Source organism: Pyxicephalus adspersus, chromosome 10 (assembly GCF_032062135.1).
Source record: "Pyxicephalus adspersus chromosome 10, UCB_Pads_2.0, whole genome shotgun sequence".
NCBI classification, from domain to species: domain Eukaryota; kingdom Metazoa; phylum Chordata; class Amphibia; order Anura; family Pyxicephalidae; genus Pyxicephalus; species Pyxicephalus adspersus.
The window spans coordinates 58,922,952-58,946,940 of record NC_092867.1 but is presented as its reverse complement, the minus strand read 5'-3'; the positions used below and the strand labels follow the sequence as shown (position 1 = coordinate 58,946,940).

The 23,989-nt window shown below is 43.3% G+C and overlaps 3 protein-coding genes across 12 annotated transcripts in view; 1 reads left to right on the top strand and 2 right to left on the bottom strand.

Moving 5' to 3' along the window:
* The window catches only part of LOC140338957 (uncharacterized), a 275,025-nt gene that overhangs the window by 160,730 nt on the left and 90,306 nt on the right, over positions 1–23,989 (bottom strand). For 3 of the 10 annotated variants that reach the window (XM_072423326.1, XM_072423320.1, XM_072423325.1), the window contains 4 exons: positions 14,536–14,633; positions 14,242–14,355; positions 13,543–13,684; positions 11,203–13,064 (listed from right to left, as the gene is read on the bottom strand). The exons of 1 other annotated variant lie outside the window; for it this stretch is intronic. In XM_072423326.1, coding sequence (XP_072279427.1) covers positions 11,503–13,064; positions 13,543–13,684; positions 14,242–14,355; positions 14,536–14,633 — 1,916 coding nt within the window. In that variant the 3' untranslated portion in view covers positions 11,203–11,502. Of the gene's footprint in view, positions 1–11,202; positions 13,065–13,542; positions 13,685–14,241; positions 14,356–14,535; positions 14,634–14,750; positions 14,908–15,077; positions 15,294–16,890; positions 16,980–19,460; positions 20,910–23,989 lie in introns of those variants that run through there. 6 more of the 10 variants (XM_072423318.1, XM_072423319.1, XM_072423312.1 and 3 more) reach the window with 6 other exon arrangements.
* LOC140339057 (uncharacterized) overlaps positions 1–23,989 on the top strand; it is a 91,357-nt gene that overhangs the window by 47,876 nt on the left and 19,492 nt on the right. The window lies entirely within an intron of this gene.
* On the bottom strand, positions 21,748–23,834 carry LOC140339836 (uncharacterized). The gene is made up of 2 exons (XM_072424735.1): positions 23,830–23,834; positions 21,748–23,085 (listed from the first exon to the last, which is right to left on the bottom strand). The coding sequence occupies exons 1-2, from the start codon at positions 23,832–23,834 to the stop codon at positions 21,918–21,920; spliced, it is 1,173 nt and encodes a 390-aa protein (XP_072280836.1). The 3' UTR covers positions 21,748–21,917.

Below are 23,989 nucleotides of genomic sequence, written 5' to 3'. Positions count from 1 at the left end.
TTTTTTTTTATATGGGCAGAGTTGTTTTTGTTCTGATGATGGCATAATGATGAAATTTTAGGAGGTGTTAGAAACAGGTGTTCCCCACTTCCACCTACATTTTTGTACATCTCTCCGTTCCGAGTAATTGGGATTCAAAGTATGGAAGGGGTCAGGCTAGTGTAGTATGACTGTTCTAGTTTTGTGACAGGTATATTGTTAGGGGTCGCACCTCTTTGGTATGTAAGTTACCCCGGGTCCCTAATTTATATGTTTAATTTCGGGATTCAAGACACACTAACTTTTTAAACAGCAAGCCTGATGTAAAATTTTCACTAGTTTTTATAATTATGACCCCATATTTTGTAAGTTATTGAAGGTGGGGAGATGAAATTTGGGGTACTGCTAGCTATGAGGGTGCCCTGCGTACCCTGAAAATTTCCCTGAGGTCGGTATGTCATAATGTTCAGGGGGTAAGGAGGTTTGTACTGGGAGAGATGTAAGGCTGCAGTAGATGACATGCTGCATTCATACGTGAAGTAAGTGAAAGTGAAACTATTCTAACGATGAAGTCATTGTACACGCCCATTAGTATACGACCCCTGGTAGTTATTTTTCACGGGAAGTTTTTTTGTTATGATACCGGTCGTAATGTTTAGAGGGATATAATACAAAAAGATGGAGGGAGACATGTTACATGTCATATGGGTGGAGCTTGTGCTGGGGCATTATGGGTAGAGTGCTTTAAGGCTCTATGACACAATCAATGAAGGATACAACAGAGGTCCTAAAATGAGGAAGGGAGAGAACGTTTCCAACGACCAATTATAGAAAATAATGATCACACACCCCTTGCTTAGCAAAAACTTTAGAACAATTATATTGTTTTAGGTTTAATTTTACTTTTATAAAAGGAAAAAAGAAAATTCTAATACACACATCCACATTTGTATGTTTTATGCAGCAAATGTTACATCAGAAAATATCATATTTCTCCTTTGTGGACAGCAGGTGGCGCACTCTACACAAATGCAGTTGCCCAACATTACTGGCATTCTCCAATGCATTCTGTAGTCTGATCTTCCCTGCTCTTCTTCCAACTCTTTGCTCATCATAATTTTTTACAGCATTACCATGATTTGTGATAAACTTTCCTGTACTCAGGACATATGGGTGGCTTTTGCCCCATGTAAGCTGTGATGTTTAGTGAGATACGATTTCCGTATAAAACATTTCCCACACTCAGGGCAGGAATACGGCTTCTCCCCTGTGTGGCATCTCAGATGCACAGAAAGATTGCACTTGCTTGATAAACATTTCCCACACTCAGGGCAGGAATACCTCTTCTCCCCTGTGTGGCATATCAGATGCACAGAAAGAATGTACTTGCTGGAAAAACATTTCCCACACTCAGAACAGGAATAGGGTTTTTCTTCTGTGTGACATTTCCGATGTATAGACAGATAGGATCTCTTTAAGTAGCTTTTTCCACAATCAGGGCAGGAATATGGCTTCTCTCCTGTGTGAGATCTCTGATGTACAGAAAGATAGGACCTCACAGGGAAGCTTTTCCCACACTCAGTGCAGGAATACGGCTTCTCCCCTGTGTGGCATATCAGATGCACAGAAAGATTGTACTTTCTTGTAAAACATTTCCCACACTCAGAACAGGAATAGGGTTTTTCTTCTGTGTGACATTTCCGATGTAAAGACAGATGAGATCTCTTTAAGTAGCTTTTTCCACAATCAGGGCAGGAATATGGCTTCTCCCCCGTATGAGACCTCTGATGGACAACAAGATCTGGTTTTCGCACAAAACATTTCTCGCACTCAGAGCAAGAAAATGGCCTTTCCCCCGTGTGAGATCTTTCATGTGCAGTAAGACCTGATTTCCAAGAATAACATTTTCCACACTCAGAGCAGGAATACGGCTTCTCTCCTGTGTGAGATCTCTGATGTACAGAAAGATAGGACCTCAGGGGGAAGCTTTTCCCACACTCAGCGCAGGAATACGGCTTCTCCCCCGTGTGAGATCTTTGATGGCCGACAAATTGCACTTTCCGTGAATAACATTTCCCGCACTCAAGACAGGAATATGGCTTCTTGTCCGTATGAATTCTTTGATGTCTGATACAATCTAGTCTACATTTAAAATATTTTCCACACACAGGGCAGGGATATGGTTTTTCACTACAATGGGATCTTTCATGTCTAGAAAGACTGGTCCTCTGTGAAAAACTCTTTCTGCACTCAGAGCAGGAATACGGCTTCTCCCCTGTGTGAGATCGGTAATGTAAAGTCAGTTTATCTTTTTTAACAAAGGTTTTCCCGCACTCAGAACAGGAATGAACCTTCTGCCTCCTGTGATATTTTTTATGTATAGAAAAAGTTTGCTCAGAACTAATACTCTCCCCATACTCAGGACAGGAAAATGTCCTCTTTCCCAGAATGCCGGCACCATCGCTCACAGTAGGAAGGTACTCATAGTCTGAAGGATCGGATGGTCTTTCCATAGCTGAGCTGATGGTCTCTTCTCCCGCACAAACTCCTGTCATGGCCTCCATTTTACAATCTGGAGATAAAGTCAGACGATCCTTTGAGGGTTTCTCCATGGAGTGTCCTGGAAAATAGAAAAATATGATGGCTGGATATGAGAGGGTTACTTCACCCAAATCAACATTCCATCTGTATCAGGTAGATGGAGGCAGCAGATGTCCTCTGGGGAGGTCCTAACCAGCTGGAACCCCTCCCCTCTTCAGTCATAGGGCCTGTGGAGCTCCTCCCACATCACTTTTATATTTACATAGCCTAGCCAAAAGAGGAGGAACCAAAGGGGTACAGGGACGAGCATTTTCTACACACACCCTTAAGGAGGAGCTGGCTATTACCACCCAATTATTGGCTCATACCACTCAGCTCCCACCCTACTCTGGGCCAATCAGTGAGCAGAGATGAGAGAAGAATAAATTGTGGCTGACCTGTGCTGATCTGTGTAGGAGTGTCCTCCTCTATGAATGTCCTCATCATTCCAGCCTCCTCCGTATATTGCTGATCATCCCTCACAGACATCTCTCCTTCTTCACTCTCAACTTTCATGATCATCAGATCTTCACCCTAAACCAATAGAATGTCAGGAAATCACATCTGTAACATAGGAGGATTGGTCATGTGACCTCAACTAGAAAAAATATTATCTTGTAGGGGCCACACATCATCCCCTCCCCTTCCATTGGTGGTCAATAGGAAGAATGTCCCCTTACATTGGTGGTCAGTGGGAAGACTGTCCCCTTACATTGGTGGTCAGTGGGAAGAATGTCCCCTTACATTGGTGGTCAGTGGGAAGAATGTCCCCTTACATTGGTGGTCAGTGGGAAGAATGACCCCTTACATTGGTGGTCAATGGGAAGAATGACCCCTTACATTGGTGGTCAATGGGAAGAATGATACTTTACAGACAGCTAACCCTAAAGATCAGTGGTGTCATGCTGATGGTTTTGCCTAATGTTGGACCTAGGACTAGGAAGACACCATTAGATGGGAAGGCAAACAGCCTGGTCCTTTGTGCAGACATCACAGATCATGGAACCCCTGGGGGAACCTTGTACACAACAGCTGCTGGAGCAGTGGAAGGATAAATAGCTTTAAATGACAACATAGAATATGAAGGTTTTATCAGAGAGGCCTTTAGGCTTAGCCCGTGTTATTCTGTTTGGTGAGCCAGTCTCCCTCATTTCTTCGTAGTTTCCTTTGTTACATATTCTTTGGTTCATCTTATAGGAGTCTTCACATGTTGATTTTTTTCACATTCAGGATGTTCCTCCTCACCTACCCGCTCATGGTATGCGTAGTTGTGATCTTCCTGTATAGAATCCCAAGAATACAGAGGATGAGGACATCTGTCTGGTGGGTTTCCATCATTAGCTGGCTCCATCGTATATTTGTGTCCATCTGAAAATGCCTCCATCACTCCGTACTTCTCATCCTCCTCTTTATATTCATCTTTAACAACAATATTATATTCTCCCAGGTTTCCACTCTGCATAAAGAAAACATTAATTGTAATGAATCTCAAATGTAAATCACACCAATGACTGGTAATCTCCTACCTGATGATGGTGAGGGATCTCCTGACCTTCCTGTGTGGAATCCCGGGAAAACAGAGGACGGGGACATCTCTCTGGTGGCTTTATGGGGCCCTCAGCTCCACCTACCTGATGATGGTGAGGGAACTCCTGATCTTCCTGTGTGGAATCCCGGGGATACAGAGGACGGGGACATCTCTCTGGTGGCTTTATGGGCACTCCTATTGTTGTGAGGTAATATGTGGGTACAGGAGGGGAGAGACAGGTGATGGGGTGCACTCCTATTGTTGTGAGGTGATATGGGGGTACAGGAGGGGAGAGACAGGTGATGGGGTGCACTCCTATGGTTGTGAGGTAATATGGGGGTACTTCAGGAGGACAATTTCCTATTAAACCCCTGACAACTGCCCTGCGGATTAAGTACAGAGAGTCTCTGACTCCATGTCACAGGTATGCCCAGTGATCTGTAGAGTTCACTGTTTTCGCTGTAACAATTATGTCAAAAGCATGGCTCGAAGGCCGATTTGATTTTGATGGTGCTGAAATCCACCTACTGGTAGATATGTCTAGGCACACTGATGATGTGCCAGCTACTTGACTTACCGTAATTAAGTACTGTCATGCTACATACAAATGGGGTCTTTCCTTAAAAGTGGACTGGTCTTCTGTGTGATTTATGCTAACAAAAGGTACATACTGCTTTTCTACAAGAAACAAACTTTAAGAGAAGTAAGTTATCCAAACTCACGGACTGATACTATACCTGGGGATATCTTGGGTCCATGTCTGATGCCAGACCCAGGGGAGTGAATGTTTGTACTCTCTAGACCAATTAGGATGCTGATAGTAGAATGCTTTTTCTGAAAGGAGTCATTGGTTCTATTTTAGTTACATATGCAACAGTTTGTGCCCCTAATCATCCCCAACTTCAAGTTTTGGAGACAGCACTTTGACACATATCAATATTCCGCCTAATGACTTCCAGCCACCAGTATGCCATGCCTCTATCCCACAAGGTTAGAGACCTTCAAAGGATTTTACATTCTACTCTCTTCACAAGTATTTTATGAAGACTGACTTTTCCGATGAGACGTACAGATTTAACCTTTTTCAGTGTGAGCTGGCTATTTTCTATCCAGTACAAAGACCTTTTCATGCCCTCTAGTGGCCAGGTCTAGTAAAAGGATAGAAAATAGCTCGCACATATATGAGAAGGCTAATTCCCATCCAGTACAAGGACCTCATTATTCCTCAGGTCTAGTATTTGGATAGGAAATAGCCCACTCATATATGATCAGGCTAATTCACCATCCAGTACAAGCATAAGTACTGGATGTGAATTACCCATGATATACGTGAGTGGGCTGTTACCTATTCCTATACTGGACCTAACACTATTGAGCATCATTAGGTACTTGTACTGAATGTTATTTACCCCCACACCTCACCCCTTAACCACACAATGCGTCATTCCCCTGATCACTGAGAGGGTACTGTGGGTGAGTGGGGGGCTTCATTGGACCTGGTGGTGGCTCCATGGATTGTCAAGCTGCCACCTCCTCCATCCCGGAATCAACACACGTAAAAATCCAATAATGGATATTGAAACGGTTCTGAGTCACCATCCCACCATATCTTGTAGTGGTTGGGACCCTCAAGCATATTTGGCAGCCAATACAGGGTTAGAGCCAGAGCTTGCTACAAGGGTGGCAGCTTCACACAGGACTGGCTAAATGTCAGGGCAAAAAAGCAGAAGGGTAGAAGGTAAGATGGCTGGGGCCAGGAAATGAACCCATGGCTGAGACAAGTAGTGTCAACTTTATGGATTAGCTTGGTGGGAACTGAGCATACAGCTGCTGGATCAACTATTAGGGGGAACCCATCCTGTCTACACCCAGGCTGGAGGACAAGGTAGGGGACATTATGTGGCGTTCCAGCTTCAAAGATTGGGAAATGTCCATCTGTGACCACTAAGGTGGTGCTGGGACATTGAAGATTGGTGTCAGGGAGACACTTCTGCGGTTCTACAAAGGCTGGGCTGCTTGTAGTAATGCCAGTCCTAATGTTTCGAGGGACATACTTATACAAAAAGATGGAGGGGGACATGTTACACATCATGTAATGACCTTGTGGGTGGAGCTTGTGCTGGGGCATTATGGATAGAGTGCTATATGACTCTATGACCCTATCAATAGAAGATACTACAGAGGTCCTAAAAATGAGGAAGGGAGAGTCAGTTTTCTAAAAACGACCAGAGTGTGCATGCGCCGCCGTCCATGAAGGCTGCTTTCTAGACAGCTCGGCACCCTCCGGATCCCTTAACGGCTCTCCCTGTAGCGGTTCTCGGCAGCCACGCTACAGATCAGCCATGCAAGCTCCGGACTGCTAACTGCATCTGCCTGAAATGGTCGGGGACGAAGTCTAAGGACCGCAGCCCCAGCATGATCCAGCCCCGCTCACAGCATTGCTCTCGCCCGCAATTCAAGGCTCGCGGATTAATCCTGGAGAGGATTCATTATCCCTTAGCCCTCATGACTTAACCCATGCTAATAGCTCCAGATTTAGGGTGCTGCCACAGGACCCCATTGTTTCATCACCTCCTTCTGAGCTTCCATTGACGGAGAATGGGTTGTATTTAAATCTGGCTGAGCTTCTACATACAGAGTTGGCTAAGGTTACAGAGACTATCACCTCTGAGCTGCAACAAGATTTACAGAACTTGGGCATCAGAATTGATGTTTTGGATGTCACAAAATACCCAGAATTCCAAAGAAATTTTGGTTCTGCACAACCAGATTGAGGACCTGCAACTTAAACCTGATGACCTGAAAAATAGATCCTGTAGAAACAATTTTAGGATCAGAGGACTCCCTGAATCAGTAAAAGATATTACAGAGCCTGTGAGGCGATTCCTACAAGATCTCTTACCAGATCTACCAAAGTCCCACTTTGCAATTGACAGGGCACACAGAGCTCTTGTGGCACCCAGGCAGGATGGTCCTCCTAGGGATGTGATTGTCAAGCCTCACTACTACTAAAGAAGCTCTCCTGAAGGCGACAAGGGGCCTGGATCACATTGAGATGGAAGGCCACCCGATACAATTTTTTTCCGACCTAACGCCATTTACTATTCAACGCAGGAGGGTGCTCAAGCCCCTACTACAAGTTCTTGTTGATCATAAAATTAAATATAAATGGGCATTTCCTTTGAAAATGATTTTCCAGCTGCAAGGGAAAAGTTTTTCCTTCTTTTCTTTTGGTGAGGGTGAACAACTCCTCAAGGATTTGGATTTAATCCAAAGGGAAGAAGCTCCACCCATGCAGAGCATGGAAGCTTCCACCTCTCTATACCCACTTTGGAAAGCATCTGGAAAACATCCTCAGAAGACACCTTGAAAATATTTGATGGATGCTATCCTATTGCAGTTTTTCCTTTCTTTTTACTTTTCCCTTTTTTTTTTTTTTGATGGGGTGCCCTACCTCTGTGGTTGACAAAATGCAGTATAAACATTGCTCTTTTCCTGTTCTCTCTTCTCTTTTTACTGGTATTTTATACATCGAGGCCGCGGACCTGACTCTATTTCAGTGACTGCTGCTATGGCCCCGAAACGGGGTGCATTGTTACTCTTGGTCAAAATTGTACTGGTTTTCTGAATCTACCTTATTGAGTTACCTGTGAAGTGGCTGCCGAGCCTGTATCTAGTGTATAATCTCCTCAGGTTGATATTTTTATGTTGTGCTAAATTTTTAATTACAAAATCATATGCAATTGTACTCAGATTTGGAGAGCTGTGGGGAACCGGAGGGGGTCACACATGCCCCCAACCAACAGGGAATCTAATTTGCCTCTTATTTATTTTTCTGACCCAGCCAGACTCTCTTTGACGAGATGGAGCTTTTTGGAGCTCCTGGAAGCATGGGAGGAGTTGTTCCCCCCCACCTTATTTTTCCCTGGGGTCGGGGAGGGACCCGATCCACCTAGGTCTAATACATCGTATTCTGGTGAGATGGATGTTTGTTTCTTGTTTGTTCTCTTTGTTTATTTTGGTTCCCCATGGTCCCCTGTTTGACCTCCTTCCCCCCAGAGGAAGTTCACGCATGGATCAAGTAGTAGTACGATTTAATGACGACTGAGCCACCCACGGTGTCCGCAACCTCTCCCAAGCTAACATTGCTTTCACATAATGTTCAGGGTCTTAATTTTACCGGTTAAGAGGTCCAAAGCATTCCATTACTATAACTCCATGAAGGTCGATATCCTAGCTTTGCCGGAAACACATTTTTCCAAAAATTCTGTCCCAAGGTACTTCCATAAAAACTATGCCATTTTTTATTATTAATATTATTATTATTATTAAATAAACTATTGACGACCGTCTTCAAGAATACCACAGGCTACAGTTGCAACACAAAAAAACGCTCCCCTTTCTGGGTTGAAGTCCCAGCTGGGGGCCAAACGCACTGAACTCAATTTGATTCTCACAACTAGGGCAGATAAATCTGTACGCTCTGTGGAGTGACAAGTCAGCCAGCCTCTTCGTCAATAACTAGGCCTAGGACCCACGCCTTCCCTAAAATTAAGATCAAGGATGGTAGGTTGTCACAAAACCCAGAAAAAATATTGTCAGTTTTTCAGGACATTTATGGTCGTTTATACAGTTCTTAAGACTCCCCAAATTGTATCCTAAACATAAAGCAATCCTGGAACGGCCCTTTACAACTGAATAGGGCTTTTAAATTCCTCAAATTGGGCAGCCCACCTGGCCCGGATGGTTTTTCTAATTTGTAATACAAAACATTTAGCTCGCTATTGGCTCCGCACTTGGTTGCTTATTTTATTTTCTGAGAGAGGGGAACACTCTCTTAGGCGATGCCAATAGAGCATTTATCAGTGTAATCCCCAAATCAGGGAAAGATGCTTCGGAAGTAGCCAAATATTGGTCCATTTCTTTGATTAATTGTGACCTAAAATTATGACGAAGATTCTTTCAACCCAACTTGGCTCCTTTTTAGGAACCTATATCCATCCGCACCAGGTGGGCTTCCTGCAACACAGGCAGGGCCCTGACCAAACGAGAAGGGCATTTGACCTCATCTCAGTAGTAAACTCCAGCTGGGACGGGGGCCCCCAAAGCCAGGCACGTTGATTTCTCTCGACCTCCAAAAGGCCTTTGACAGTCTTTCCTGGAGATACCTATTTAAGGTACTCTCCAGTATGGACTTTGGTGCCCATTTTACTAATTTGTTGCTGGCTCCTCATGATTCCCCGGAAGCAAATATATCAATGGGGGGACTCCTATCCAAAGCTATTCCGATTGGAAGGGGCACCAGATAGGAATGTCCCCTCTCTCCCCTCTTGTTTGCCCTGGGATTGAACCTCTAGGGATAGCCATGCGAATGGACCCTAATATTATAGGAATTAGTTGTTGTCATGTTGAACACAAATGCGGTCTATTTGCTGATGATATTTTGATGTTTATGCTGCTGTCAAAATGAATCTACTTCCTAGACTACTTTACCTATTTCGCACTCTCCCAATTCAGGTCCCCCTGAAGGAGATTGTACTCCTCCAGTCTAGAATAATGAAGTTTATCTGGGCAGGGAAAAAGAGCAGAATTCGTAAAGAAACTCTTTTTGCCCCTAAGCAAATGTTAGGCTTGGGAGTTCCACATCTTAAATACTATTATGTGGCAGTACAGGTGGCACAATTTTCACTGAGCACCGTGCATGCAGCCCGACCTCAGTGGGTTGAGATAGAGAATCAGGATGTTTTTCCGGGCTCTATTGAATGTGGCAAAAAGGCAGAGAGGGACTATAAAATGCCCGGCACTCTCACTCCATTCAGCTCTGGGATAAATACAGCCATCATCCAAAGTTATCCTCCCAACATAAACCTCTAACCCTACTTTGTAATAACAGGATTTCCTGCCAGGCCAGCACCTAGTACACTTTAATTGGTGGAGCTCAAAGGGTTTTAGACAAGTGAAAAATTTGATAGACGTTCGTGCCGTGCTTTCATGGGATTACTTGACCAATAAACGTGAAATCTCTCCGGGGGAACATTTTCGTTATAGACAATTGATTTAGTTTATCAACACGATAATTAGACAGGCCCTGAGACCCATCAATAGCCTCCACAAGAGGGCACATTTCTATCATTTACTCGGCCTTATTAGCCCCTTACAGTAAACTGCACTATATGCTAGACTGGGAATCTGAACTGGGTACCTCATGGGAATTGGAAGATTGGTGGGATACTGTGTAGTCAATTTCCAAGGTCTCCCTGAACTCTGCTTTGGTGGAAGCCAACTTTAAAGTAGCACTTAGATGGTATCTCACTCCAGATAGACTATCAAAAATGTTCCCATCGGTCTCTCCCTTATGTTTCTGAGGCTGTAATTTAAGAGGCTCTATGCTTCATATCTAGTGGTCCTGCCTGATTGCTAGGAAATTTTGGACAAGGTATTTGGATTGATTTCTAGAATCTTACAGCAGGAGATTCATAGCACTGTGGAGGCAGCCCTAGCCAACAAGCTATCCGTGATCGTTCCCAGGCCCGATGAAATTGTCATCCTCAATATCATTGGATCCCATTTTCACCAAATTGAATTGGATTATGATAAATGATAAACTTAGCCATATCCTAAAGAACTCACTGGTCAGATTTGATGACATTTGGGAACCCTGAGATTTATTTCACCACCACATAGATAGTGATATGTATAAAGTTACTTTTCAGGTATAGTGAATTTGTCACTTCTCTAACTTCTCTTTTGTCTTTATTTTTATGTTTGTTGTTCTCCTAAGTTTATGGTCATGACACGATTAAATGTCAATACACTGTTCAAATACCGATGGGTGATGTTTTATTATTTCTTGGCATGTCTGCGACTGACTCTAGGATGATTTTTACTTCAATATTGCCTGGATGTAGCAAATTACTTTGTTTGGGCACTGTTTGATGTGTTTTTTTTATATACTTGCACACACTATGTGTCTTTTGCTCATTTATATTGTCTTGATAATATTGTTTCTTCTTTGTAAAACAAAAGTTTAGAAAAAATAATGAAATAGAAAAACATTCAATCAGAATAATAAAAACTCATCACACAATCTTTTCTTAGCAAAAACAGGAGAATAATTATAATGTTTTAGGTTTCATTTTACTTTTATAAAAGGAAAAAAAAAAAAGAAAATTCAAATACGCACGTTTACATTTCTATGTTTTATGCAGTAAATGTCAAATGTTACATCAGAAAATATCATATTTCTCCTTTATGGACAGCAGGTGGCACTCTCTACACAAATGCAGTTGCCCAACATTACTGGCATTCTCCAATGCATCCTGTAGTCTGATCTTCCTTGCTCTTCTTCCAACGCTTTGCTCCTCATAATTTCTTTCTTACAGCATTACCATGATTTGTGATAAACTTTCCTGTACTCAGGACATATGGGTGGCTTTTGCCCCATGTAAGCTGTGATGTTTAGTGAGATCTGATTTGCGTACGAAACACTTTCCACACTTCGGGCAAGAATGCGGCTTCTCCCCTGTGTGGCATATCAGATGCACAGAAAGATTGGACTTGCTTGAAAAACATTTCCCGCACTCAGAACAGGAATATGGTTTCTCTCCTGTGTGACATCTCCGATGTATAGACAGATAAGATCTTTGTGAGTAGCTTTTCCCACAATCAGGGCAAGAATATGGTTTCTCCCCCGTGTGAGACCTTTGATGGGCGACAAGATCTGGTTTTCGCAGAAAACATTTCTCACACTCAGAGCAAGAATATGGCTTCTCCCCTGTGTGAGATCTTTCATGTGCAGTAAGTTCTAATTTCCGAGAATAACATTTTCCACACTCAGAGCAGGAATACGGCTTCTCTCCTGTGTGAGATCTTTGATGTACAGAAAGATAGGACCTCTGCGAAAAACTTTTCCCACACTCAGCACAAGAATACGGCTTCTCCCCCGTGTGAGATCTTTGATGGCTGACAAGTTGTGATTTCTGTGAATAACATTTCCCACACTCAGGGCAAGAATACGGCTTCTCCCCTGTATGAGATCTCTGATGTACGGTAACATAGGACTTCTGTGAAAAACATTTCCCGCACTGAGGGCAGGCGTATGGTTTCTCCCCCGTGTGGCATATTAGATGCCTGACAAGTTCTGACTTTAATGGGAAGCACTGTCCGCACTCAGGACAGGAATGTGGCATCTTTCCGGTATGATACACCTGATGTCTGACAAGCTGGGATTGCCACAAAAAGCTTTCCCCGCACTCGGTGCAGGAGTACGGCTTCTCCCCTGAGTGACATCGGAGATGCATGACAAGTTGTGACTTCCGTGCGTAACACTTTTCGCATTCAGGGCAGGCATATGGCCTCTCCCCCGTGTGAGTAATTTGGTGTCTCTCCAAATTTGACTTGGTGACAAAACCTTTCCCACACTCAGGGCAGGAAAATGGTTTCTCCCCCGTGTGAGATCTCTGATGTACGAGAAGTTGTGGTTTGGTTGGAAAACGTTGCCCGCAATCAGAACAGGAATATGGAAGCTGACCTGAGTGACCTTTCATATGCACACGAAGACTTGACTTAAAACGAAAATTTTTCCCACATTCAGTACAGGGAAAGGATTGCTGCTCACTAGAGTGAGATCTTATGTGGACATGTAAATTTGAGTTAAAGCGGAAATGTTTCCCACACTCGGGGCAGGAATATGGCCGCTCACCTGAGTGGCACCTTAAATGGACACGAAGACCAGATTTAAAGTGAAATCGTTTCCCGCACTCAGGACAGGAATACCTCTTATCTGCCTGAAGGATGTCACCATCCCCCATAGCCTGAGGTTCCTCAGGGTAAGACGATGGTCCATCTACACTATCAGACTCCAGATGGACATTTCTGGTAATCAAGTCTTCTCCTGGATGTTGGATGTCCTCATCTTCTACTTTACAGTCTGGAGTTAGACTGGCCCCCAAGGTTCTCTTGATGTCTCTTTTAGGTACTACAAAAGAAACAAAAACATCACAGCTGTGCATGAGTGGGAGGGGGCCACTAAACCAAGACTGGGCCCATATCAGGGAAAGGAGTGTCTAAATCTCATGCCCGATCATGTGATCTGGAAAATACAGAATGACGATTGTGCCCGAAAACGGGGGATAAGCTCCTCCTTTAGTCGATGAAGGTCCCAGAGGAAGACATAGAGCCGAGAAAACAACTGTGAAAATCGTTATCATTGTACTCATTACTTACTTATTGGTCAATATCTGGTCTGGGGGCAAGGTATGAAGGGGAGATAAAGGTGGATAATGTAAGCTGGGTGGTGGGACTTCTTATAATCTCATTAAGGGCAGCAGTATCCACATTAAGTGGGGCGTAATGTTTTATCTGCTGCAGATGGATACATTCTACAACATTTCCCCGAGCTGGGACAATTAGTAAGCACTAAAATGAGAAGAATATATTAATTCCTTATGACCCACCTGTGCTGATCTGTCCAGGAGCGGTCCCCTCCGTAAGTGTCCTCGCCATCTCCGGCTCTTCTTTATATTGTCTGTCATCCCTTACAGATGTCTCTTCTTCTTCTTCTTTAACCTCGACTTTTATATCCATCAGATCTTCACCCTGACCCGGAAACACAGAAATAGCTGTAAAGATGATCCAATGAGATTCCTAAGAAAGTATCATTTTCTAGGATCCAAGCATCTCTCCGAGTCACTTCCATGTTCTACATACGTTGTTCCACCAGCTTGATAATTGTATACATATCCGTGACCATTATGTGTGGAATTCTGGGAATGCGGATACACCTTTCTAGAGCAGCGGTCGTCAACCGGTGGTCGGCGAGAAGATTTTGGGGATCCGCGGCTCTGGTCAGTGCACCCCCAAGCGGGGTCAGGAGAAGGACCCCGCCGGGGAGACACACCGGCCAGAGCCACCAATTACATCCCCTGAGCAGTTCTCGGGCTCAGCAAGGTGGGTGGGCTGTGTCCCTGCACACAATCCGCACACTCTCCCATCGCAGGCTCAGATCTGCAGTGGCATAGTGCGGAGGGTTATGACGCCATTATGGGGAGACAACTGGCTCCCCGCGTGAAGTCAGCAGCTGGTCATTTTAGTGGTCTGCAGGACCAAAAAAGCTTGGTGGACGATGCTCTAGAGGAGCCCTCAGCTCCACTTACCTGATAATGTTGAGGGTTGGCCTGAGCTTCATGCGTGGAACACTGGAAATACATTTCCCAATTGTCCTCCTTTTTTTTCTCTTTCTTAATGTCCAAGCTGCCCAAATTTCCACTCTGTACAGATAATAAATATGAAAGAGATTGAAACAATGCAGATAATGTACAGATGCCAATAACAGCCATTAATAATATTCAGCCATTATCATGGATCTGATCTTCCTGTGTGGAATCTCGGGAATACAGAGGACGGGGACATCTCTCTGGTGGGTTTTTAGGGCCCTCAGCTCCACCTACCTGATGATGGTGAGGGATCTCCTGATCTTCCTGTGTGGAATCCCGGGAATACAGAGGACGGGGACATCTCTCTGGTGGGTTCCCGTTACTGGATCCATCTGTAGGAAACACACACACTGACTGAATCCATTGTCTCTATGTGTTTATCAGATGATGGGGGGGTCTAGGTGGACCCTCCGTACTGCTCTCTCCTTTACAGTAAAGTCTCCTCTTACCCGGTGATGTGAGGGGTGGCTGGGTTTCTGAGGATTCCTCCTCTTTAATTTCCACCATCATTTTGTTGCTTTCGATGGACTGATCTTCTCCCACAAATGACTCTTCTTCTTCTTCTTCTTCTTTGATCTCAACTTTTATAGCAGTCAAGTCTTCATCCTAATGCCAAAATATAAAAACATTCCCCGATCACTACAAAAACATCTAACTTTTTAATTTGTATCTCGTTTTCCCACCACCCTCATTCACCTCATTTATGACTTTCCTCTATGAAATTCCATGAATACAGATGACAAAGACAAGTTTATGGGCGTCTCCACTCCACTTACCTGATGATGGTGAAGGATGATGTGATTTTCCTTCATGGAATCCTGGGAAAAGAAAGGGTTGGAACATCTCTCTGGTGGGTTCCTGGTACTGGATTGACCTGCGAAGGTCTGGTGGTCCTCCATCATGACGTCCTTGTAGAGGTCCTTGTGTCCTTCTAAATACTCCCAGTCCTCCATGGAGAAATAGACAGTGACATCCTGACACCTTATAGGAACCTGACACACACAATGATACAGTCACCATCCAGCTACATCCCATATAAATTCTCCCAGAATTCCCTGCTCACCTCTCCCATCAGGAGCCCAATGATCTTATTATGGACATCTACACTTTTCCTATTACTTTGTATTTCAATATTTTTATTAAATTTTTCTCATTACAAAACAATAGAAAACAAAACATTAACAATATCATGGGGACAAAGAGTATGGTCGTTTTATAAGTGTCTACATATTTAACGTCATGTACAATGCTCGCATTTCCCAGGCCAAGTTGTCCACCACTTCCCAGTGCAATATAAGAAAAAGACATCGTAATAAAAAAAAAAAAACACCCACATATCCGGGTAAAAACCACAAACATTAAGATATTACAGATAAGCATTGTATCTTGTTTCTTAACCATACAACCAAACAAAAAAACATACCTAAAGAAAGAAGAGATAAAGGGAGTAAGGAAACGAAGGAATAGGGTGAACAGTACTGGGGGGAGGGAAGGGGAGGTGGAGGAAAGTCGAAAGACCAACATAATCAAAATACCGTACTCAAAGATAATTTTCCTTAGGTCAATGCCTATGAGCTATTAAAAGAAATCCACGGTTCCCATATATCTTCAAATTTGTCCAGTGAGTTCTTTAGGGTATGGGTAAGTCTATCGTTCACCATGATCCAGTTTAGTTTGGTTACGATGGGGTTCAATGATATCACGGGTGACTTCCATGCTTTAGCTAACGCAATTCTGCCCGCCAATAATATCAATCTATTCAGTTTCTTTGTGGGTTTCGGTAAAAGTACCACAATTTTGTTAAACAGGGCAGCTTCCACAGAGCTACTAATCTCTTGCTGTACAATTCTGGAAATCAATTTAAATACCCAAAATGTCCTAGCAACCGGACAAGACCTCCAGATATGCACCATGGAACCCCTTGACCCACAGCCTCGGAAACATAAAGGGGAGACTGAAGGAAACATTTTTGCTAATCTAGCCGGTGTGAGGTACCATCTAAGTGCCACTTTATAATTAGCTTCCACCACTGCAGAGTTCAGGGAGACCTTAGCGTGTGTATCATGTCCCACCACTCTTCCAAGTCCCATGTGATACCCAAATCGCACTCCCAATCTTTCATATATTGCAGTTTACTGTCCTGGGCAACTAAGACCGAATAAATAACAGTAATTTGGCCTTTGGTGGAGGCTATTGAAGAGCATGTGCTTTCAAATGGCGAAGAGCGCATGGGTCTTGGGCCTCTCTGATTATCTTGGTGATAAATTAGTTCAATTGTCTATAACGGAAATATTCAGTTGAGGGGATGTCAAATTGAGTGGACAAGTGGTCCCATGTAAGCACTGCTTGAACATCTATCAAGTCTTTCACCCGTCTAAAACCGTTAGAAAGATCTCCATTTATACTAAAATTATCTTACAATGGTCAGATACATTTCCCTCCTTCAGCAGTTCCAGCAGTGCTATAAAACTATCAGTCTGAAGGCAGGCAGAGATAATAACCGTCACAGTAATTATGGAGGAAGGTAAACGACACAATAAGGTTACTGGGTATAACGTTATATAGAAATATAAAGGAATATCGTATTACCTTACCTACTGGCAGCTCCAACAATGTCTACCTTCTACTTCCTCCCAGCTCACCTTTCACTCAGTACTTCCTTTTTATACTTTACACCACTTCCTGTCTGTTTTCCATAGAGATTTCCTATTTCAGTAGAAGTGGGATCTCCACCTGCTGGAGATCAGAGGAACTGCAGCCAGCCATGTCTTTGCACCGTATAGCCCAATCTATGGTTGGAGCTGTACATCTGCACAAAACAGAGACACGTTTACTTGAGATGAGAAGATGGAGGATCCCCCAAAAGTTTATTTTTAGTAGGATTGTATTTTCCATGCTGTGGACATCACATGAATAAAAAATTTAAAGCGTAAATTACCGGTACCCTTCAATCAAATATTGTGTGCTCTAATTGGTTGAAACTGTGCACCTACCGCCACAGCTAGGGCCATTCATGGTGTTTCTTTTTCTTTTAACACACGGAAGCCCTTCAGTTGCTCACCACCTTCTTCTTTGACTACAGGTCCTGTCCTCTTATACAGAAACATGGCCTCCACAGCTTGGAAATGTAGTCTGGATTCTACCTTGAGTGTCACATGGTCACGTCTAACCAACACTCCCACCAGATAAATTCAAAGATGAGAGGAAAGGAGATAAGTACATATGACCAGGTAATCAGATATTCTGACCTTCATTTTGTTTCTATATGCACTTATCAAGGTGATTTGTATTAGAATTTGCCTTGGCCAGTACATCTTTTGACCTCTTCATGTTTCAGATGGGCAGTTTCATTTTGGAGAAAGATTTAACCGTAATGAATGGTTTAATTCCCCAGCTGAAGGTTATGAATGTAACATATCTCCTCGGGCTTAGTACCTTTCCCAGGACTTCCAACCTCAGGCCCATTCTATACTATGGTAGCTCACTAATCCGACAACATCCACCGGCAATAGTAACAAAAGTGGAATTCAATGTAATTTACTCGTTTGTGAGGGTACAGGGGAAGGTACTGGGGGCATTTCCTTCAGGTGGCTCATAAGCCTTCTGACTCTTTAGGTGGAGGTCTGAACACAATGAGGGGAAAGGTAATACTTGTTACAGAGAAACGAGAGGCTGGGGACCAACAAAGAGCATACCAAAACACAAATATTAAACAGGCTGCTTGTTGTAGACCACCCTCAGACTGGACACATTAATCCTCAGATTGGGGTACACAAGCTGAAGATTGGGTCCAGCAGTCTTCAAAGTCTAATTAGAATAAGAATGAATGTTGTGTGCTTGAGAGCTGCCAATATTTAACTCTCCGAAGAGAAGCTAGAGAAATTAGTAGGAGCTCCTTCAGCGCAGCCCTATGAACCTTATCATGTGACTGAGGAGGCCATGTTCCTCAGGACCTCACTTGGATGGAGGAACTTCCCATCTTAGAAGTGTTCTTCACACCGAAATCTGGTGACTATAAAGGCAACTAAACAGTGGCAGATAAAAAAAAAGCTTGTAACAACCTCAGAGTGTTATTTCTAGAAAATAAAATTGGTGAACTGCTTTGTCTGAGCTGTGATGAAAATTGATGGAGAAAGGTTTGAGAGGAGGAACCTTCCACAACTAAAGTCTATATTTCCACCTCTCAGTATCAGAATTCCTTCTCATTTTTTTAGAAATCAGTCTAAGCGTCTCTGCTCATCATCATCCTTCAGCAGATGTTCTGCACAGTGAAGTTCACCATTTTATTGAAATATTCACCCAAGTATCTGGAAGGTGTTGTGGAGTAATGGCTCCATATTGATGTACATGGTGACACATCCACATGACTAGGGGTCATCGGGAACACAAACCAGGACAAATCTATGGCGCCATTCAGTGGTGGAGATATTTTTGAGGCTAGAAGGTTGTATCCTCTGAGGGAACTTCACAGAGTCTGTGATGTATCAGTGTGTGGATTTGGGTTCTCATGGTCACAATAAATCATGATAGAATTTCTGGTTTAAAACTGACTAGAAAAGGGTGGTTTGTGCTCTGGAGAGGCCAGTGGGGTCCACAAAGCAGATGAGTGTCAACCCTGATACAAATAATAAGTGAACTACATGCAGAAACCAGCCAATCAGAATGGGAGGTGTTAACAAGACTCCTACCAACAATGGGCTGCTCATACTGATTCTCTGGTTCCGAGAGACAAACTACATAGAAAAGATAGAGGACGCTTTCTTTCCTTCATGTCATGTGATGATCGAATAGAGAATGTGCTGAGGCATTATGGGTAGACATGGCTTTCTGACATTATTATTGGAGGATACTACAGATCACCTGAGAGTGGCACGATGGCCAGAATAATGGAAAACCATCGCACAAGTACGTACAGCAAAAATCAGGACAACAAGCAGACGTTTTATGACTTCATTTTACTGTTATAAAAGAGTCCTAATACATAATCTGAAGAGCTTTACACTAAATACATCAATCAATTTAAAATATTTAGTCTTTATTCCATTGAAGCTTCCGATGAAGAGCTGGAGAGATCAGACTACACTGCAGGCAGTACATTTCACATGCTCAGGACATTAAGGTGGATTTTTCCCTGTGAAGGCTGTGATGTTTAGCAAGATCTGACTTTAGTACAAAACTTTTTCCACACTCAGGGCAAGTATGCGGCTTCTCCCCCGTGTGTCTTATCAGATGTACAGAAAGATTGGATTTGTCTGAAAAACTTTTCCCACATTCGGTGCAGGAATACGGCTTCTCCCCGGTGTGGCTTCTCCGATGCACGGAAAGATGAGACCTCTGTGAGTAACATTTCCCACAATCAGGACAGGAATATGGCTTCTCCCCTGTGTGAGTCCTCTGATGTGCGGTGAGCTCTGCTTTCCGTAGAAAGCGTTTCCCACACTCAGGGCAAGAATATGGTTTCTCCCCCGTGTGAGATCTTTGATGTGTAACAAGTTCGTATTTCCAAGGAAAGCATTTCCCACACAAAGGGCAGGAATGTGGTTTCTCACCCCTGTGGTCTTTCTGATGTACAGAAAGACTGGACTTTCGTGCAAAACATTTCCCACACTCAGGACAGGCATACGGCCTTTCCCCTGTGTGAGTTCTCTGATGTTTGACAAGTTCTGACTTCCGTGAATAACATTTCTCACACTCAGTACAGGAATACGGCTTCTCCCCCGTGTGAGATCTCTGATGTACAGAAAGATAGTACTTCCTTGAAAAACATTTTCCGCACTCTGGGCATGAAAATGGCCTCTTTCCTATGTGGCAAATTTGATGTCTGACAAGTTCTGACTTCAGAGGATAACACTGTCCGCAGTCAGAACAGGAATAGGGCATTTCCCCTCTATTCTGCCCTGAGTGACATCGCAGATGCATGACAAGTTGTGACTTCCGCGCGTAACACTTCTCGCATTCAGGGCAGGCATATGGCCTCTCCCCCGTGTGAGTAATTTGGTGTCTCTCCAAATTGGACTTGGTGACAAAACCTTTCCCACACTCAGGGCAGTAAAATGGTTTCTCCCCCGTGTGAGATCTCTGATGTACAACAAGTTGGGGTTTGGTTGGAAAACGTTGCCCGCACTCCGAACAGAAATATGGAAGCTGACCTGAGTGACATCTCATGTGAACGAGAAGACTGGACTTAAATGGAAATTTTTTCCCACATTCAGTACAGGGAAATAACTGTTCGTTAGAGTGAGATCTTACATGCACACGAAGGCTGGATTTAAAACGGAAATGTTTCCCACACTCGGGGCAGGAATACGGCCGCTCACCTGAGTGGCATCGTAAATGGACACGAAGACCAGATTTAAAGTGAAATCGCTTCCCGCACTCGGGACAGGAATACCTCTTATCTGCCTGAAGGATGTCACCATCCCCCATAGCCTGAGGTTCCTCAGGGTATGACGATGGTCCATCTACACCATCAGACTCCAGATGGACATTTCTGGTAATCAAGTCTTCTCCTGGATGTTGGATGTCCTCATCTTTTACTTTACAGTCTGGAGAGCTGGGACTTTTCTTCTTGATCTGTCGTCCAATTACTAGAAAATAAACAAAAATTCCTCATTAGGTTTATGGTATTTGTGGAACTCTAACAGGAAAACCCCCGAGGAGCTTTAGAAAACTCCTCCAACCCCCGATGTGAGTAGAGAAACAACAAGAAGAAGATAACGTCCAATGTCAGAGACATCATGGAAGATCATGGAAGCCAGGAAGTTCCACGTTCTGCACAGTGAAGTTCACCATTTTATTGAAATATTCACCCAAGTATCTGGAAGGTGTTGTGGAGTAATGGCTCCATATTGATGTACATGGTGACACATCCACATGACTAGGGGTCATCGGGAACACAAACCAGGACAAATCTATGGCGCCATTCAGTGGTGGAGATATTTTTGAGGCTAGAAGGTTGTATCCTCTGAGGGAACTTCACAGAGTCTGTGATGTATCAGTGTGTGGATTTGGGTTCTCATGGTCACAATAAATCATTATAGAATTTCTGGTTTAAAACTGACTAGAAAAGGGTGGTTTGTGCTCTGGAGAGGCCAGTGGGGTCCACAAAGCAGATGAGTGTCAACCCTGATACAAATAATAAGTGAACTACATGCAGAAACCAGCCAATCAGAATGGGAGGTGTTAACAAGACTCCTACCAACAATGGGCTGCTCATACTGATTCTCTGGTTCCGAGAGACAAACTACATAGAAAAGATAGAGGACGCTTTCTTTCCTTCATGTCATGTGATGATCGAATAGAGAATGTGCTGAGGCATTATGGGTAGACATGGCTTTCTGACATTATTATTGGAGGATACTACAGATCACCTGAGAGTGGCACGATGGCCAGAATAATGGAAAACCATCGCACAAGTACGTACAGCAAAAATCAGGACAACAAGCAGACGTTTTATGACTTCATTTTACTGTTATAAAAGAGTCCTAATACATAATCTGAAGAGCTTTACACTAAATACATCAATCAATTTAAAATATTTAGTCTTTATTCCATTGAAGCTTCTGATGAAGAGCTGGAGAGATCAGACTACACTGCAGGCAGTACATTTCACATGCTCAGGACATTAAGGTGGATTTTTCCCTGTGAAGGCTGTGATGTTTAGCAAGATCTGACTTCCGTACAAAACCTTTCCCGCACTCAGGGCAAGTATGCGGCTTCTCCCCTGTGTGACTTATCAGATGTACAGAAAGATTGGATTTGTCTGAAAAACTTTTCCCACATTCGGTGCAAGAATACGGCTTCTCCCCGGTGTGGCTTCTCCGATGCACGGAAAGATAAGACCTCTGTGAGTAACATTTCCCACAATCAGGACAGGAATATGGCTTCTCCCCCGTGTGAGTCCTCTGATGTGCGGTGAGATCTGGTTTCCGTAGAAAGCGTTTCCCACACTCAGGGCAAGAATATGGTTTCTCCCCCGTGTGAGATCTTTGATGTGCAACAAGTTCTGATTTCCAAGGAAAGCATTTCCCGCACAAAGGGCAGGCATGGGGTTTCTCACCCCTGTGGTCTTTCTGATGTACAGAAAGACTGGACTTTCGTGCAAAACATTTCCCACATTCAGGACAGGCATACGGCCTTTCCCCTGTGTGAGTTCTCTGATGTTTGACGAGTTCTGACTTCCGTGAATAACATTTCCCACACTCAGCACAGGAATACGGCTTCTCCCCCGTGTGAGATCTCTGATGTACAGAAAGATAGGACTTCCTTGAAAAACATTTTCCGCACTCTGGGCATGAAAATGGCCTCTCTCCTGTGTGACAAATTTGATGTCTGACAAGTTCTGACTTCAGAGGATAACACTGTCCGCAGTCAGAACAGGAATAGGGCATTTCTCCTCTATGATACACCTGATGTCTAAAAAGTTGGGATTGCCACAAAAAGCTTTCCCCGCACTCGGTGCAGGAGTACGGCTTCTCCCCTGAGTGACATCGCAGATGCATGACAAGTTGTGACTTCCGTGCGTAACACTTTTCGCATTCAGGGCAGGCATATGGCCTCTCCCCTGTGTGAGTAATTTGGTGTCTCTCCAAATTTGACTTGGTGACAAAACCTTTCCCACACTCAGGGCAGGAAAATGGTTTCTCCCCCGTGTGAGATCTCTGATGTACAACAAGTTGGGGTTTGGTTGGAAAACGTTGCCCACACTCCGAACAGAAATATGGAAGCTGACCTGTGTCCCATATGGACCATACTGTAGATTTAATGTTTAGTCTACCATGGCACCTCCCAAAAGAATTCCAGAATCCATGAATCCATCAGACCCAAATTCATTACAATGGTTACACAACCAGATATCATATGTCATAGATGTCAATGGTGTCTCGTCCCCGACGCGTTTCGCACACTGGCTTCATCAGGGGATGTGGGGACAGTACACTGAATTCATCATAATAACCATAGTCATAAATTGGCAGATAAGTTCAATACAGAATATGCAGTACATGATCATAATTTATGTGACTGTTAATAAGCGGTGTAATAATATACAATTTTATTACCTGGAAGAAACTCTAAGACCCAAGGGTCAAGACTAAATATTCTCGTATATAAGTGTTCATTGGTCAATATTAAACCCCATCCACCCCTTTTTTTTCTTCCCTAATATTGTTAAAAAATACCAAATAATTGAAATAACTTTTAATATAACCCCTAAATATATTCAAGTTTTAGATCCACATACTTGGAATGTCTAGTGTATATTGGCCCTAATAGCGTATCCCAATTAATCAACTTACAAACATCTGGTCAGCTTTATATTATCTCATCCTTTATTCTTTGCTACTTCCTAACCAAATTATCTATTATATGTGGCCCAAGTTCAAAGCATTGGGAGATATTATCTAGCTACCATTCAACTCTAATTTCAAAAGACTTGATCGTACTTTTTATTAGTTACGCCACTATACCAAGTAATACCAATTATAGCTATATCAATTCCAAATATTCCACCATATATACTACTCTTACACCATAGTCTACTCTAATATAACAATATACCCGTCTTATATATCATATTATTACACAGCATATTAACAGTCACATACATTACAGTCATGTGCTGCTTATTCTGTAATTAACTTATCTGCCAATTTGTGAGTATGCTTATTATCATGTATTCAGTGTAATG